The sequence below is a fragment of the Anoplopoma fimbria genome, chromosome 5 (assembly GCF_027596085.1).
Source record: "Anoplopoma fimbria isolate UVic2021 breed Golden Eagle Sablefish chromosome 5, Afim_UVic_2022, whole genome shotgun sequence".
Classification (NCBI taxonomy): domain Eukaryota; kingdom Metazoa; phylum Chordata; class Actinopteri; order Perciformes; family Anoplopomatidae; genus Anoplopoma; species Anoplopoma fimbria.
This window is the reverse complement of record NC_072453.1, coordinates 6,058,492-6,071,111: the sequence shown is the minus strand read 5'-3', so window position 1 is coordinate 6,071,111 and position 12,620 is coordinate 6,058,492. Positions and strand designations below refer to the sequence as shown.

At 40.3% G+C, this 12,620-nt stretch overlaps 2 protein-coding genes across 4 annotated transcripts; one reads left to right on the top strand and one right to left on the bottom strand.

Moving 5' to 3' along the window:
- Positions 1-193: 193 nt before the first annotated feature.
- dcun1d3 (defective in cullin neddylation 1 domain containing 3) lies at positions 194-8,230 on the bottom strand. Of its 3 annotated transcripts, XM_054599345.1 has the most exons (6): positions 8,120-8,206; positions 7,544-7,997; positions 6,139-6,221; positions 4,982-5,023; positions 4,262-4,813; positions 194-2,202 (listed from the first exon to the last, which is right to left on the bottom strand). In XM_054599345.1, the coding sequence occupies exons 5-6, from the start codon at positions 4,699-4,701 to the stop codon at positions 1,659-1,661; spliced, it is 984 nt and encodes a 327-aa protein (XP_054455320.1). In that variant the 5' UTR covers positions 4,702-4,813; positions 4,982-5,023; positions 6,139-6,221; positions 7,544-7,997; positions 8,120-8,206; the 3' UTR covers positions 194-1,658. The 3 variants fall into 3 exon arrangements, with proteins under 3 accessions (XP_054455320.1, XP_054455319.1, XP_054455318.1); XM_054599344.1 differs by lacking the exon at positions 4,982-5,023 and having other exon boundaries at positions 8,201-8,230; XM_054599343.1 differs by lacking the exon at positions 4,982-5,023.
- Positions 8,231-8,259: 29 nt separating this feature from the next.
- lyrm1 (LYR motif containing 1) lies at positions 8,260-12,393 on the top strand. Its single transcript, XM_054599342.1, has 5 exons — positions 8,260-8,318; positions 9,279-9,460; positions 9,545-9,605; positions 10,752-10,783; positions 10,895-12,393. Exons 2-5 carry the CDS (start codon positions 9,302-9,304, stop codon positions 11,006-11,008), a joined length of 366 nt encoding a protein of 121 aa, XP_054455317.1. The 5' UTR covers positions 8,260-8,318; positions 9,279-9,301; the 3' UTR covers positions 11,009-12,393.
- Positions 12,394-12,620: the final 227 nt, after the last annotated feature.

Here is a 12,620-nt window from a genome sequence, read left to right as displayed (position 1 = left end):
CATCGGTGTTAGCCACGCCCCCAGCCTGTCCGCTCTCTGACTGCTGCTCCTCCGCCCCAACATCCACACAAACCCCTATGCTGCAAAACCACCCCAGAGGAGCATTAAAGACAGTGGTATGGAAACATTGTCTTTGAGATTACAAAGAAATAAGAACATCCTTGAAGTAAAACAGTCAAAAGTTCAACACTGTTTTTATTTATTATAAATCAATACATTTTATATAAAAAGGACAAAGGGGATCTGAAATAAAATCATTGTAGATGTAAACCAAACGGATTAGGTTATGGCCACCCTCTTACCAAACTGGACCCATACCACAGAACCTTGATTAGCCAGCATGTCTAGTTAACACTCATCCCAAAACACCCATGGCTATACTTAAGATCCATCTATAGTTTGGAAAAGGTTGGAAATAATGTGGTTGACATCAATCTTTCTGCAAAGTGTTGCAAGTATAGCGACTAAGCATGCCATTGGTTTTTGTGCAATCCATTACAACCATCACCAGCAGCAGTCAACAATGTTAGTGATGTGGCGTACAATTTTTTTGAATAGAATTTCCAAGGACGTGATGAGTCCTAAACTCCAGAAGGTAAACAACAAAAGCTTTGTGTGAAGCCCATTGTAACGGCCCCGAATGTAACGCAGGTTTAGGCATCATCTGTTGAGAAATGACCAAGACCTATAGCTTTAGCCCATTTGTTGTTTTAGAGACTTCCTAAAATTGAGATCAATGAGGCATCTGAGAAAAGCCAGCATCATTGTGTTTTACACACTTAACCGCTTCTTGAAAATAGGTGGACATCTAAATCATTGATGCTAGAGGTCAAAAGGGAGCACAGCCAACTGCACAAGCTAAGCCGCTCGCTGCACCCGTAGCACTCAAAAAACACTCAACACAGAAGAGAGGGTGGGTCTTTTACCATCAACTTGGAATAAGATGAGTATTACAACGTTGTGTTATCGTTAAAAACAAAATGCCCTTGTGACTCAATTGTAATCAATTACTGTTTGCCATGTAATTGCAGGCCAGCAGTTGTGAAGGCAATACAAGTGCAACCAAATTCATCTTCACAGCACTGCAAGATAAAAGCATACAATCAAACTAGATTAGTCCAATCAAGATGATTTCACCCTGACCCTTATGGTTAATCTCATGTTTTGGTAGTAAAACATTATTTTATGGACAGGTTGCCAAAATTTCCCTTCTTCTTATTAGCTATATTCTTGTCCTAAATATATCAGCAGTGTTACCAAGTCAAAGTGAACTGTCTTTATGATAATTGTGGGAAAAGGTTATGGCTTTCTGTCGCCTGTTTTTTTTTTTTTTTTTTAAACAAAGCTCCAACTCTGCTGGGTTATGGTCGGTAGATGAAGGTTAAAATGAACCACATGTCCAATTACTAAAAACACACATGGGAGGAGAAAAAAAAAAGTAAAATAATAACTTAAATAGAAGTGCTTAAAAACAGTTCTTAGAGCCCTTTCAGAAACCCAAAAAACGGGTGCAAAGCAGGAATCCCACCCAGACAGAAAAGGAGAACAAAATGAACAGCTGTAATGGTAATACTAATATTCATCCAATGATTCACAGATGTATAGTTCAGGTGAAGATCATATACTGCCCTCCCTTACAAATTCTTCTTGATTCCTGGTCAGTGGCCCCCCCACGTCTGTGAGCCGCGGCTTCCCGCTGTTTCAAGTCTATCTGTGGTGGGAGAACAGTCTGTCTCAGTACACCTCCCCTCTTCCTCCTTTGCCATCAGTGCCTGTTCCTCCTCTTTTTTCCTGCGCTCCAACTCCCACTCCACGAAGGTGTCGAAGAGGCTGGGCCAGGCCTCGTCCTCGCTGTAGTTGCTCAGGTCGGGGCCAATAGCTTGGGTGAAGTTGAGGAACATGTTCCACGTGTCCCTTGAAATGCCCCTAATACTTGAGGGGTTCTCTGACAGGAAGTCCAGCCAGTGCTCCAGGATCGAAGGCGAGTCCTGGGTGAACACCAGGCGCCACAGGGCAACGGCGATTTCCCGCTGCAGCGAGCGCTGGCCCTCGTCGGCGTCCAGGCCAAACTGGAAGGTGAAGCGGTACAGGTCCTTGAAGTTCTCCTCGCCCCGGGCATCCAGCAGCATGACGGGGAAACGTGAGCAGATACCCTCGAGGCTGTCGGCCTGGATAGCCTTGCAGCCTTCAACAAACTCCTTCCTGGTGACACAAAGTAAACAGGAACAGACATCAGAATGATAGTGGACCGTTTCACTAAGGATGATGAGGCCCATCAAAGAACTTTTAACAAACTAAATTAGAAGCACCAGAGCTAACTAGTAGCTAAATATACCAAGCGCTATAACAAAACAGTGTGAGGACAAAAAGGGCCATGTGTCTATAACAACTATATAACTACTATCTGACGATCTACTATAACAACTATCTATAACTCTGTCCTATGTATTTTCTCAGTTCAATATATTATACTTTGTTCTATTATATATTGTATTTTTATATCTATTTTAAAAGCTCAGTACTGGATGAGGCAAACAAGCTTTTAACTGTACAATGTAAAGATTTGTTGAGTATGTGACAAATAAAAACCTTGAAAACAACACCACTGTCAAAGAAGGAGGCCTGGCCCCTTGCAGTTTAACAAATACATATACAAATGGTACTAAAAACAGTTCACTCTATTCATGAAGCATGGACAAACATTATTATTATTTTTTTACTTCAGGCAGATATACGTTGTTTTTTGAGCACTCCAACAATATAGGCTTTCAAACTCAAATGTAATATAAACAGCTTCAGTAAGCATTAGTTGACAATGAAACACGTTGGTAACCAGAGTGTGTTTTGTTCAAGCCGCTGGATGGAAAAGTGCTGAGTTAAAAAAAAGTTAGTGTGTGTGTGTGTGTGTGTGTGTGTGTGTGTGTGTGTGTGTGTGTGTGTGTGTGTGTGTGTGTGTGTGTGTGTGTGTGTGTGTGTGTGTGTGTGTGTGTGTGTGTCACAAGCGACCCGGCCAGCAGGCAACTCTATTCATCTCAGACACTAACTGCAGTGGGAGTGCAGGGGTGGATATATACGTGTGTGTGTGTGTGTGTGTGTGTGTGTGTGTGTGTGTGTGTGTGTGTGTGTGTGTGTGTGTGTGTGTGTGTGTGTGTGTGTGTGTGTGTGTGTGTGTGTGTGTGTACACAATAGTGGAGAGATGATGAGGAGAGAAAGCTACAAAATAAAGATCCTTCATTAGCACCGACACCAGCAGCCGGTGGCAAAGTGCCTTGTCAGGAATAGGGGTGACATTGACACTGACTTGCAACTGGAAAAAGTGCTGGTCATGTGGAGGTGAACCAACACTCTGTTCTTATAACATGCAGGGGGTAGCCAAACTTCTTCAGAAATGTGTTGATGAGAACCTTCACATTAGTACATATCATTTAGTGTCAGGGTGGAACGTAGTCAATTATCAGAAATGGCCCCAATCCCACACATTAATTTAAGGAAACTGTAAAATGGTGTAAATTGGGCTAAGCATTTTAAAAAGGAGAAGAACCGGTTTCATGCAGAACTTTGTTAATTAAAACCAAGAACAAGTCTTTTTTCATATTACTTAATCTTGTTCAAGTTTTTAAGGGGAAATTGCTTTTTAATTAGCATTTTCACCTTTATTAAATAGACCGAGGCCACTTACTGACGTTGCAGTTATATGGTATGCGGCAGTAGCTTACTCCATGGGGACTTTGCTTGTGAACTGGAGTTTGGCCCGTTAAAGTCCTGCACGTCTAAGTACGGATCATGGACTAGTAGCTGTAGAGGTGCTTGATCACCTCTCGGGCACTGCCGAGTTTCCTTAGAGCAAGGCACCCAATCCCCTAACTACTCGGGGGCCTGACCATGGCCTCATCCGTCTAACATCTCTCCAACTGCACGTCTATGGGTCATGCATGTGTATTTCAGTCCTGTGAGTAAAATTAAGTTGGGTGAGTAAACATCTTGGAATTTCCCCCCCAGGATAAATAAAATGATTACCACAAGGCGGCACTAAGAACTGCCAAATTTAATACCAAAAAAATGTATACAGTAACAGCATCCCGTTTGGTAATTAAATCAGGGAGAAAAAAACAAATCAGGCACTAATAAAACTATGTGTGTCAGTCATCTGGGATGGGTAAATATCTGACTCAAGATATGCCAATGACTGTGCAGTAGTAATGCTAGTTCGTCCTGAAAAACAGATACCAGTAACAACACGCCCCATTTCCCAACACTCTACCTTGTAAACTTGCACATGGTGGCTGCTTGAAACTTCCAGGCAAGAACAAGCACACGAAACTCTGCTGGGTCCACACACAGGTCATTACAAAACATCTCCATGCCTTCCTCCAAGATAGCGTCTTCCTGTTCATCCTTGTAGCAGCAAAACAGCTCCTCGATGCGCAGCATTGACAGCCCATCTCCATCCAGACACTCGTCCTTGCGTGATTCCCCGATCAGTGCAGGCATGACGGGTGTCTCCACTGTGACCTCCAAGGCCTTGGTGCCATTCGACAGCTCGCTGGTGGCTTTGCTACACAGAGCGCTGGGCTCTTCTTTGTGGCCACCACCGGCACCGCCTCCTTTCTTGTGGTGGGACTTGGAGCCGCTCTCCTTGTCTCCACTCTTACTGCCGAGTGAGGACGTCGGATTCTTACACTTGGTGACACATTGACCCATGTCTTCCTCCCTGGTCCCACCGTCTGTCTTTCCTCCTCACCTTCAGTCCCCGTCCGAACCACCTAGACGCCTCTTCTCTGGCACTGCGAGAAGTCTCAACATACCCTCAGGCCTGGGGTGAAGAACATTTGACAAAATGTTAACTGTCGTAGAGTGCAGCTCTAGACTGAGTCAGCCTTGCTCAAAATCAAAAAGGTCAGGATCCACATTTCTGTCTACTACTAGAACAAACTCAAAGTAAAGGATTTTTGGAACATTGAAGGTCAGGAAGTTACGCTACCTGTGTCAAATCAGTCAAAATTCACTGCCAGCTTTAAATACCCTAAAAAGTGAAAACCAGAGAAAACAACAGTCTATATGTATGCATGCATCCAATGCGTACACAGTGTTGATTACCATAGAAACATCTAATAAAGAAATACTTGAAAAAACATTACAGGTAACCGGATAAAACTTACTGAATTGGTTTTATGTTAATCGAGCCACTACATAACTTAAGGTTTCCCTTTGTCACACCAAAGGTTCATCAATTTAAAGGCAATTAAAATATACCTATATTTGTAAGCTTTATTGTGTTTAATTTCACGATAATCCTAAATACTGTATCCAGATAAATTACTTTTTTTATCTTTGGTATCAAGAGTGTAAACGGTATCAGACAACAGTTTGACAGAGGCAGTTTTACCAGGTTCTAGAAATAGGTAGTACATTTTGCTGTCTTACTACATCCCTGGAGTAATGGCAAAATATGAAAAAAATGCAATCATGAAATGATTATCTTTCTAAAATAGCAATCATGGACTAAGACTTTGGAGCTACTATGGTTGCCAATGAAAACAGCAAATATATTTATAGAGCCATTTTACAGCAATCACTATGACGACGTGGACTTTAATGTGATTATTCTCAACCTTCCACAGCAAAAATTCAATGCAAGGCTGTTTTGTGAGGTTAAAAACATGGTCATGTGTGTCCCTTTCCAGGTTTTTTTACAAGCTTTTAAAAGAGAATATATATATATGTGCATTAAAGATAAGGGGAATAATGTCACACTGAAAAGTAACATCACTATAGGTACTGACATGTTGCCACAGTAGAAACTAAGGTTGTGATTGGCAAGTAAAATAACTTAAGAATAAAAACATACTATGCTGAAAGTGAAACAAGCAGGTAAGGACATCAGATAATTCTTTGGAGAGGAGGATCAAAATCTGATTACTGACAGAACTGCTTATAAATTGGGGTTTAGAGTTATAAAACTAACGCAATGTGTAAAAGCATTATCTCCATTCCACCTACCCTATTTCTCATTAAGTAGCATGATCTCACGTGTACGTTAATGCAATTCATCTTTCAGCTATAACATCTACTCACATAAAATGTGTGAGTTGATCAGGTGTTCGATGAATAACAAAAAAGTAGCTGGAAATTACTTACAGACAATCCCTCTGAAGGCATTGACCACAGATCAGAGTGTCGTTCTATTGTGGCCCATCATTGTGACCTTGACATCCGCAATGCTGAAAAGACACATTATCTTGTCATCACAAGCAGAAAACGATAGCTCATCATTCCCAAACCTGCAGGACTATTTTTGTCAACACCCTATGAAAATTTTATTTGAGCAGAACAAAACAATTTTCCCTCAGAACGAAACATTTCCCCTCATTGCAAGATTGCTCAATAACTGATTTATTACAACAAAGAACATGGTAAAAGGGGCTGTTACATCTCTGATTGAAAACCTCTAGGTGTCCAGTGAGAGACCTCTTCACGGGGCACAGACAGGCTTCGTCCTGAATTTGATTCAACTCCCACTGTTGTAAAAATCCAATACTTGGACTCACTTTTGAATACAACTTTTACTTTGTGTTGTTATCACTGATCTAACCAAGGCACGATTCTTGGTCAAACGTTAATAATATCCAAAATGTTTCCAGCATTTGAGCAAATCCACTGTGCTGGTGATTGCACTGGGCATGTCTAGGCAAATGTCTCACTGGCACATTCTGACTAAATTCACCTAACTAACATATGATGGAAGCCTGAAGCCTTACTTATTTATCATACTGTTTTAAATATCCACTTAGCACTTATTGTATTCGTATTAGTTTGTTGCACTTATTGTATTCGTATTAGTTTGTTTCTGCACTGTACTTTTGCTCTGGTTTATGCTTGTCTAAGGAAGGAGATGCACTTATGACTTCTGGTGACTAGTAGTTCTCTTGAATACCTATGTTGAATACACTTATTGTAAGTCGCTTTGGATAAAAGCGTCTGCTAAATGACTGTAATGTAATGTAATGTAATGTAATATCATCAGCATGCGGCATGTGGCAGCCAAACACTTAACGTCAAGTATCCAGACATTATTTGAACTGAGCCAACTAGATTTAGTGCTAAAACTGAGAGACAACAAAGTTGAGCTGGAGTCTGAATGCCTGATATGAGCATCACTGGTGTCAATGTCCACAGCTGTCCTCGTCTATCGTTAGCATTAAGGCTATTTCACCAAGTTATGATCGCTGTGAAGTGGCGAGCATAAACAGGATCAAGTGAGCTTAACAGCACATGCACAACACTCACAAATGTCATGTAAACAGTGTCAGGGTAACCATTAACACCTGGCGTTTTCACGTATCCACTTATTCAGATACTACTCGTGTCAAAGCTGTTATTGATCGACCAGACATGTAATGCTAACGTTACATCAAACATTGCATGGCCCTGACGACGTCGCCATCGCTAGCTAGCATCAACTAAAAGTTAGCTCTCGGCTAAGCTAGGTCTTTCGATCAAGACACCGACAACGACCACAGTTCACACCGTGAAGAAAACTTACCTTCATGGAGAGCTGTATAGTCTGGGGTCGGATGTGCATCGCTTCAGGGTCGCCAGTACAAATAAAGTAGTTAGTAAGTTCTCCAATTTAGCGCCTCCGACCAGAAACAAACTCGTCGCGTTAACTCAGGATGCTAGCTCACTAGCTGGCAAATAACTTCCACATCAGTATTGTGTTTATCTCCACTTTGAAAAGAAAAGAAACGAAACGCCAGCTACCAGATAGGACTTTTTTTTAATCCATTTTGATTTGCGTTTGGCTCTTCAGAGTGAGTTAAAGGACCATCTCGGACCAAAGCAGTCCATTTCTTTGTGCTTCCCCCTTTAGTCAGTGAGTGCAGCCACACAGTGGGCATGTTCCTGCATCACTTCCTCCTGCTGCGAGCAGCCGACAGCTGATCTTCACCTCAGCCACGTCTTTTTTCATTTTAAACAAAATAATGTGCTGAAACATACTGGAAATAAATAAATTAATGAATGTTAATACTGCATCACACCAGGAAGAATACATTGCATCATTACATGTTACAGAAACCTTGTGAGAATAATACAGAACGCAGGGAAATGTGTCAACAACCTTATAACTTATCAGAAATAGTCAAAACTGTGCCTGAAAATAACTAATTGCTACAATTTTAAATTATTAAACATATCCAACTTTAGCTAGGATTATCCTAATGTGGTTTTTTTCTCTGCAGCCTCTAGAAACCAGTTCGTGGAAGACGTCATCACCATGCGACATATGTGTGTCTGCTGCCCCCTCCTCCAGACAGTCGGTAGGTCAAAGTTTGTAATATTTAATACATTGTAAAACATTATGAGCGATCATGTAAATCGTTAATGTGAATGGCACTCGTGTCGCTAATATTAACTCAATCTCCTTTATTTTAAATCTCTTACTGGCGTTGTCAGGAGAAAGCTCAGGGATAGATAGCTTCATGTTGACAGGTGATGCTGAAGTATTGCCCCGTTTTTTTCTGTTCAGGAAACAATAATTAATACAAATGCGCTCATGGCATTATTTTTTAAGACTTCCTTTAACCTCAACACATACCAGAAGATACCATATGTAGCTTAAAGTCATTCATGTAACAGGCTATGTTTGGGATCCAGGCCTGTGTTGGTTTTAGTGACATCTAGTGAATGATGGGGACACTAGCTGATGGATCAGAAACCCAGCAAAGTGAGAGAAAGCACCGGGGCCCCGTGCTTCCAGGGCCCCCAAATGTCTTAAGTTCTTGTGTTATTAGCTAATCTTGTGGGACTTTCTTGTAGAAAATGTGTTATTTCCTTTTTGTGTGTTTTACACTGAAATCTGGGCCTCTGGTATTATTACAGTGGTCTGGATAGTGGTCTTATGCATAGTGGTCTGGTTGGTTTCAAGTTTAGTCTGCTGTGTACACAATACTTGATGGGAGTATTTAGGCATCCCTGGGGACACCAAAAGGCTTGTTTCTATTCTCTGGTAACTTGTAGGTGTAAGTGCTGTCCGGCAAATTGGTATCAAATCTAGAGGCGTATTGTTTGATACAGTGTCCCTAAGTACAGACAGATATATTAACAAAGTGACTGAGTCCATTAAACTGACTTAAGAGTGTAATCATATTTGTAATGCCTTCAACCTTGTTAACAAAACTACGTTTGTTAGCAGGAATTGAGCTTCATACACAGAGAAATAAGTAACAGGATTTGTAACGCAATTAATCATTTCCAACTCAAACTACTTAATTGTGCAGGTCACTGCTGTCTTTGATCCCCGATGACGGCCTCCACTCGCAGGACGGTGTTGTCACTGTACATGCGGGTGTTTCGCGTCGCCCGTAATTGGCAGGCACAGAGTGCAGTAATAACTGACACAGAGAGTGAGAGAAAATACATTCTTCAGGAGGCCTCCACTCTGTTCAGACAGAACCAGCAGGTGTGAAAAACAGTACACTGTTCTCAGAAATGAAGAAGCAGTAGTTTGTATGACTCATTTTGTTTTTCTTCTGCTTCTTCTCAGCTCACAGATCAAGAATCGATAAAAAAGTGTATAGAAGAATGTGAAGCAAGGATAGAAATGGGTAAGAGTGAAGAGATTCCACACATTTACTTACATAAGTCTTGACTAAACCTTATCCTACTATAGGGAAGACCACAGTTATACTATTCTGTGCGTTCCATGATTTCTATCTATCAGATGCAAGTAAAGTGCTGACTTTATAAACCACATGTCATACTTCCACTTTGACACTCAACCTATAATATTTTTATAACAGCGTGGCCCAGTCTTATTTGCGGAAACAATTTACAACAGGGGGAAACATCTAGCTAACCTATCTAGATGAGTATTTGCCACAAAGTGACTGAGCAGATGAATATCTTGTGTTTGCTGCATGGAGAGTAAACATTGACATAATGTTCTGAATGTTTGACAACCTACAGCATGAGCATGGTTTATATAGTCATTGGGTAAGTAAAATACAAAACCGGCTGTAATGACTGACACGAATTAGGAATAAAAATAATATTTCATAGAGCTTATTTGCCGATTGGTGTACAATATTTATAAATATGGGTGTGGTTTCAACTTTACAAATATTCTGACCCGACGAAGATCCAAGTAACATCGAAACGTGGTCATTAATAAAATGTTGGCATGTTGTAGCCTGGGGTGACTGAGGCTCACTGTTAGAGCGGGTCTGCTTTCAATTAAAGGATCTGAAGTTGAATACCCGGCTCCACTAGTCCATGTCGATGTGTCCTTGGACACTTAAACCCATATTTTGACCGTAGGCTGGGTATGAATGTTTAGACAGACCCGATGGTCTGGTAGCACCTTGCATGGTAGCCCCTGACATCAGTGTATGAATAGGTTTGAATAAGGGTGAATGAACATGTAGTGTTTAAGCTCTTTGAGTGGTCTGAAGCCGAGAAAAGCAAGTCCATTTACCATTTAGTAAAGAGACAATATTACCATGTTCAGCCCTTCCCCTTTTAGATTACAGTTGCTAGAATTTGACCACAGGGATACCTTGACAAAAGTTTACATCCTGCCTTGGAAAGGAGCGAATCAGGTGAATCAAAGTGATACAATTACTAATTAAAACAACACAGAAATCACCCATGCATTGAGAGAATCAGCTGCTCCGTGTAGGACCATGCAGGACTGCAGGATAGAAAGCTTTCTGGCTTTGGAGTAGTGACTAACACTATCATTATTTCCACAGGTTTACATTACAGGAACCCATATCCAAGGGCTGTAAGTAATAACTTTTATTAGACAAATTTGATATTTTTTTTCTCTCTGTGTGGGTTATTATGTTGTTGAGGAATTTCCTTCAATTTCTTTGTTCCCTGAATGTCCCTGCAGACGTACCTACCACAGCTGGGATTGGCAACTCAGAAAGGCAGGAAGCTGAAAGCACAGCAGCGCCTGAGGAAGCAGGCCAAGCCAATATACTTACAGTCACATGACGACACCTGATGCTCGATATCCTCGCTCCTCACCAACAGTTCAAGTTACCATGCAGGCAGGAAACTAGAGCGCGATTACAAGATGGTCTCCTGGGCTTAGCTGTTGCAGGCACTCAGTGATGCTAGAACTCCAGTCAATCAGGAAAAAGGCTTTTTTTTTTTTACTTTAAAGTGCTTCAACATGAGTTCCTCAGTTTAGCTTAAAGGTTGTCAGCATCTGTTCAGCCCAGGAAGTCTGTCAGGGTAGAGTGACTTGTAATATAAGATTAAGTTGTATATTTTATTAATTTTTCTGTGTAAAAAATAAAATGAATACTTCACGTTATGTCTCAACTGCTAAAAAAACCCCCAAATAAAGTTGTATTAAAATCTTTTATTCTAGTTATACATTTGTGACTTGACATCTGTAGTATCTAAGTAGGATCCGTGAGTCACTCATCAATGTCCATCTTCTCTCTTTTCCAGAATTAACTTTTTTAGGAGCCAACTCCTTAATATTGGCCCCATTCCTCAGCTTTTCCATACAGGTAGCCTGTTTATTCACGCAGAAAATATGAAATAAACTCCAGGAATGTTGGCAGCACGGAGTAAAAAGGGGAAAGTCATTTCTCACTAATCTAAAATACTGAACCATTGCCATGTATGCAGATGGTGTACTTCCTCTGAAGTTAACCATCTTTTCTACAGAAGAAGGACTGGGTGAGGTAGACAGGAAGAGGGGCCCTTTACAGTACCGTACATTTTTCAGTTATGACGACATGAGGAAGAATTTACAAAGAGCTTTCCAGGAAGCCATCAAAACAGGAACAGAGGGGATGAAAAAACAGTAATGAAATGTGTAAACTTTGTGAGAGGCAAGTTAATGGTGGGAGGGTAAAAAAGCAGTAAGTTTGTAATTTAAGTATCAAATAGTGTGTTTTGATTCAACATTTCTACTTTTGCATCTATTCATCTGTTTGCTTTAAAAGACAAGGGGGAAAATGCTTTAGACTGTATCTAAAAGTCTTCATTGTTTTTATCAATATAACATGAGATATGATGTATTATTTGTTATAAATTGTTGGATCAATGTACAACATTTACACCCCCTAACATCTCATACTTGAGCCTTTGGTCTCTCTTACTTGATATGTTGTTTTTACTTTCTCTTTTGAAATGAACACGTCACCTCTGACTTGAGCAATACTATGATTCTGAAGACAAATATACAATAGTTAGGGCAGATGAATTGTTTAATTGTGTTTACAATTTAGGTGTAAATAAATAACAAGTGGCAGAAAATACTTTTTTAAGTCACTTATTTATGGGTTCAAATGCCAGATTCTTTTTTTTTTTACTCTGTCAAAGAGTCCTGTTCAACGGGACCTTTACTGCATCATTGGGACATTTTGTAAACAATTGTAAGGTGTTTTTATTTATTCTGGATGATTAATTAAATAACTGTGGACTTGTGCACTTGTGCAATAAATTAAAAAAAAAGGTGTCATAATTTATTCCAATTTCATTAATTCATATATCTTATTAACATACTCAGAATATTATTAAACTATCCAACATTTCTGGATCTGTATTTATGAGTACGGAATATCAGTTTTTTTAAATATATATTTTGTCTTTTTCAG

Bases quoted from the DNA above. Each gene is read 5' to 3' on its own strand.
- dcun1d3 (XM_054599344.1), bottom strand. From the start codon at position 4,701: ATGGGTCAATGTGTCACCAAGTGTAAGAATCCGACGTCCTCACTCGGC. The intron at 2,203-4,261 runs GTAGAGTGTTGG...TTGTGTCACCAG, and splicing joins ACCATGTGCAAGTTTACAAG to GAAGGAGTTTGTTGAAGGCT.
- lyrm1 (XM_054599342.1), top strand. From the start codon at position 9,302: ATGACGGCCTCCACTCGCAGGACGGTGTTGTCACTGTACATGCGGGTG. The intron at 9,461-9,544 runs GTGTGAAAAACA...GCTTCTTCTCAG, and splicing joins TGTTCAGACAGAACCAGCAG to CTCACAGATCAAGAATCGAT. The intron at 10,784-10,894 runs GTAAGTAATAAC...ATGTCCCTGCAG, and splicing joins GGAACCCATATCCAAGGGCT to ACGTACCTACCACAGCTGGG.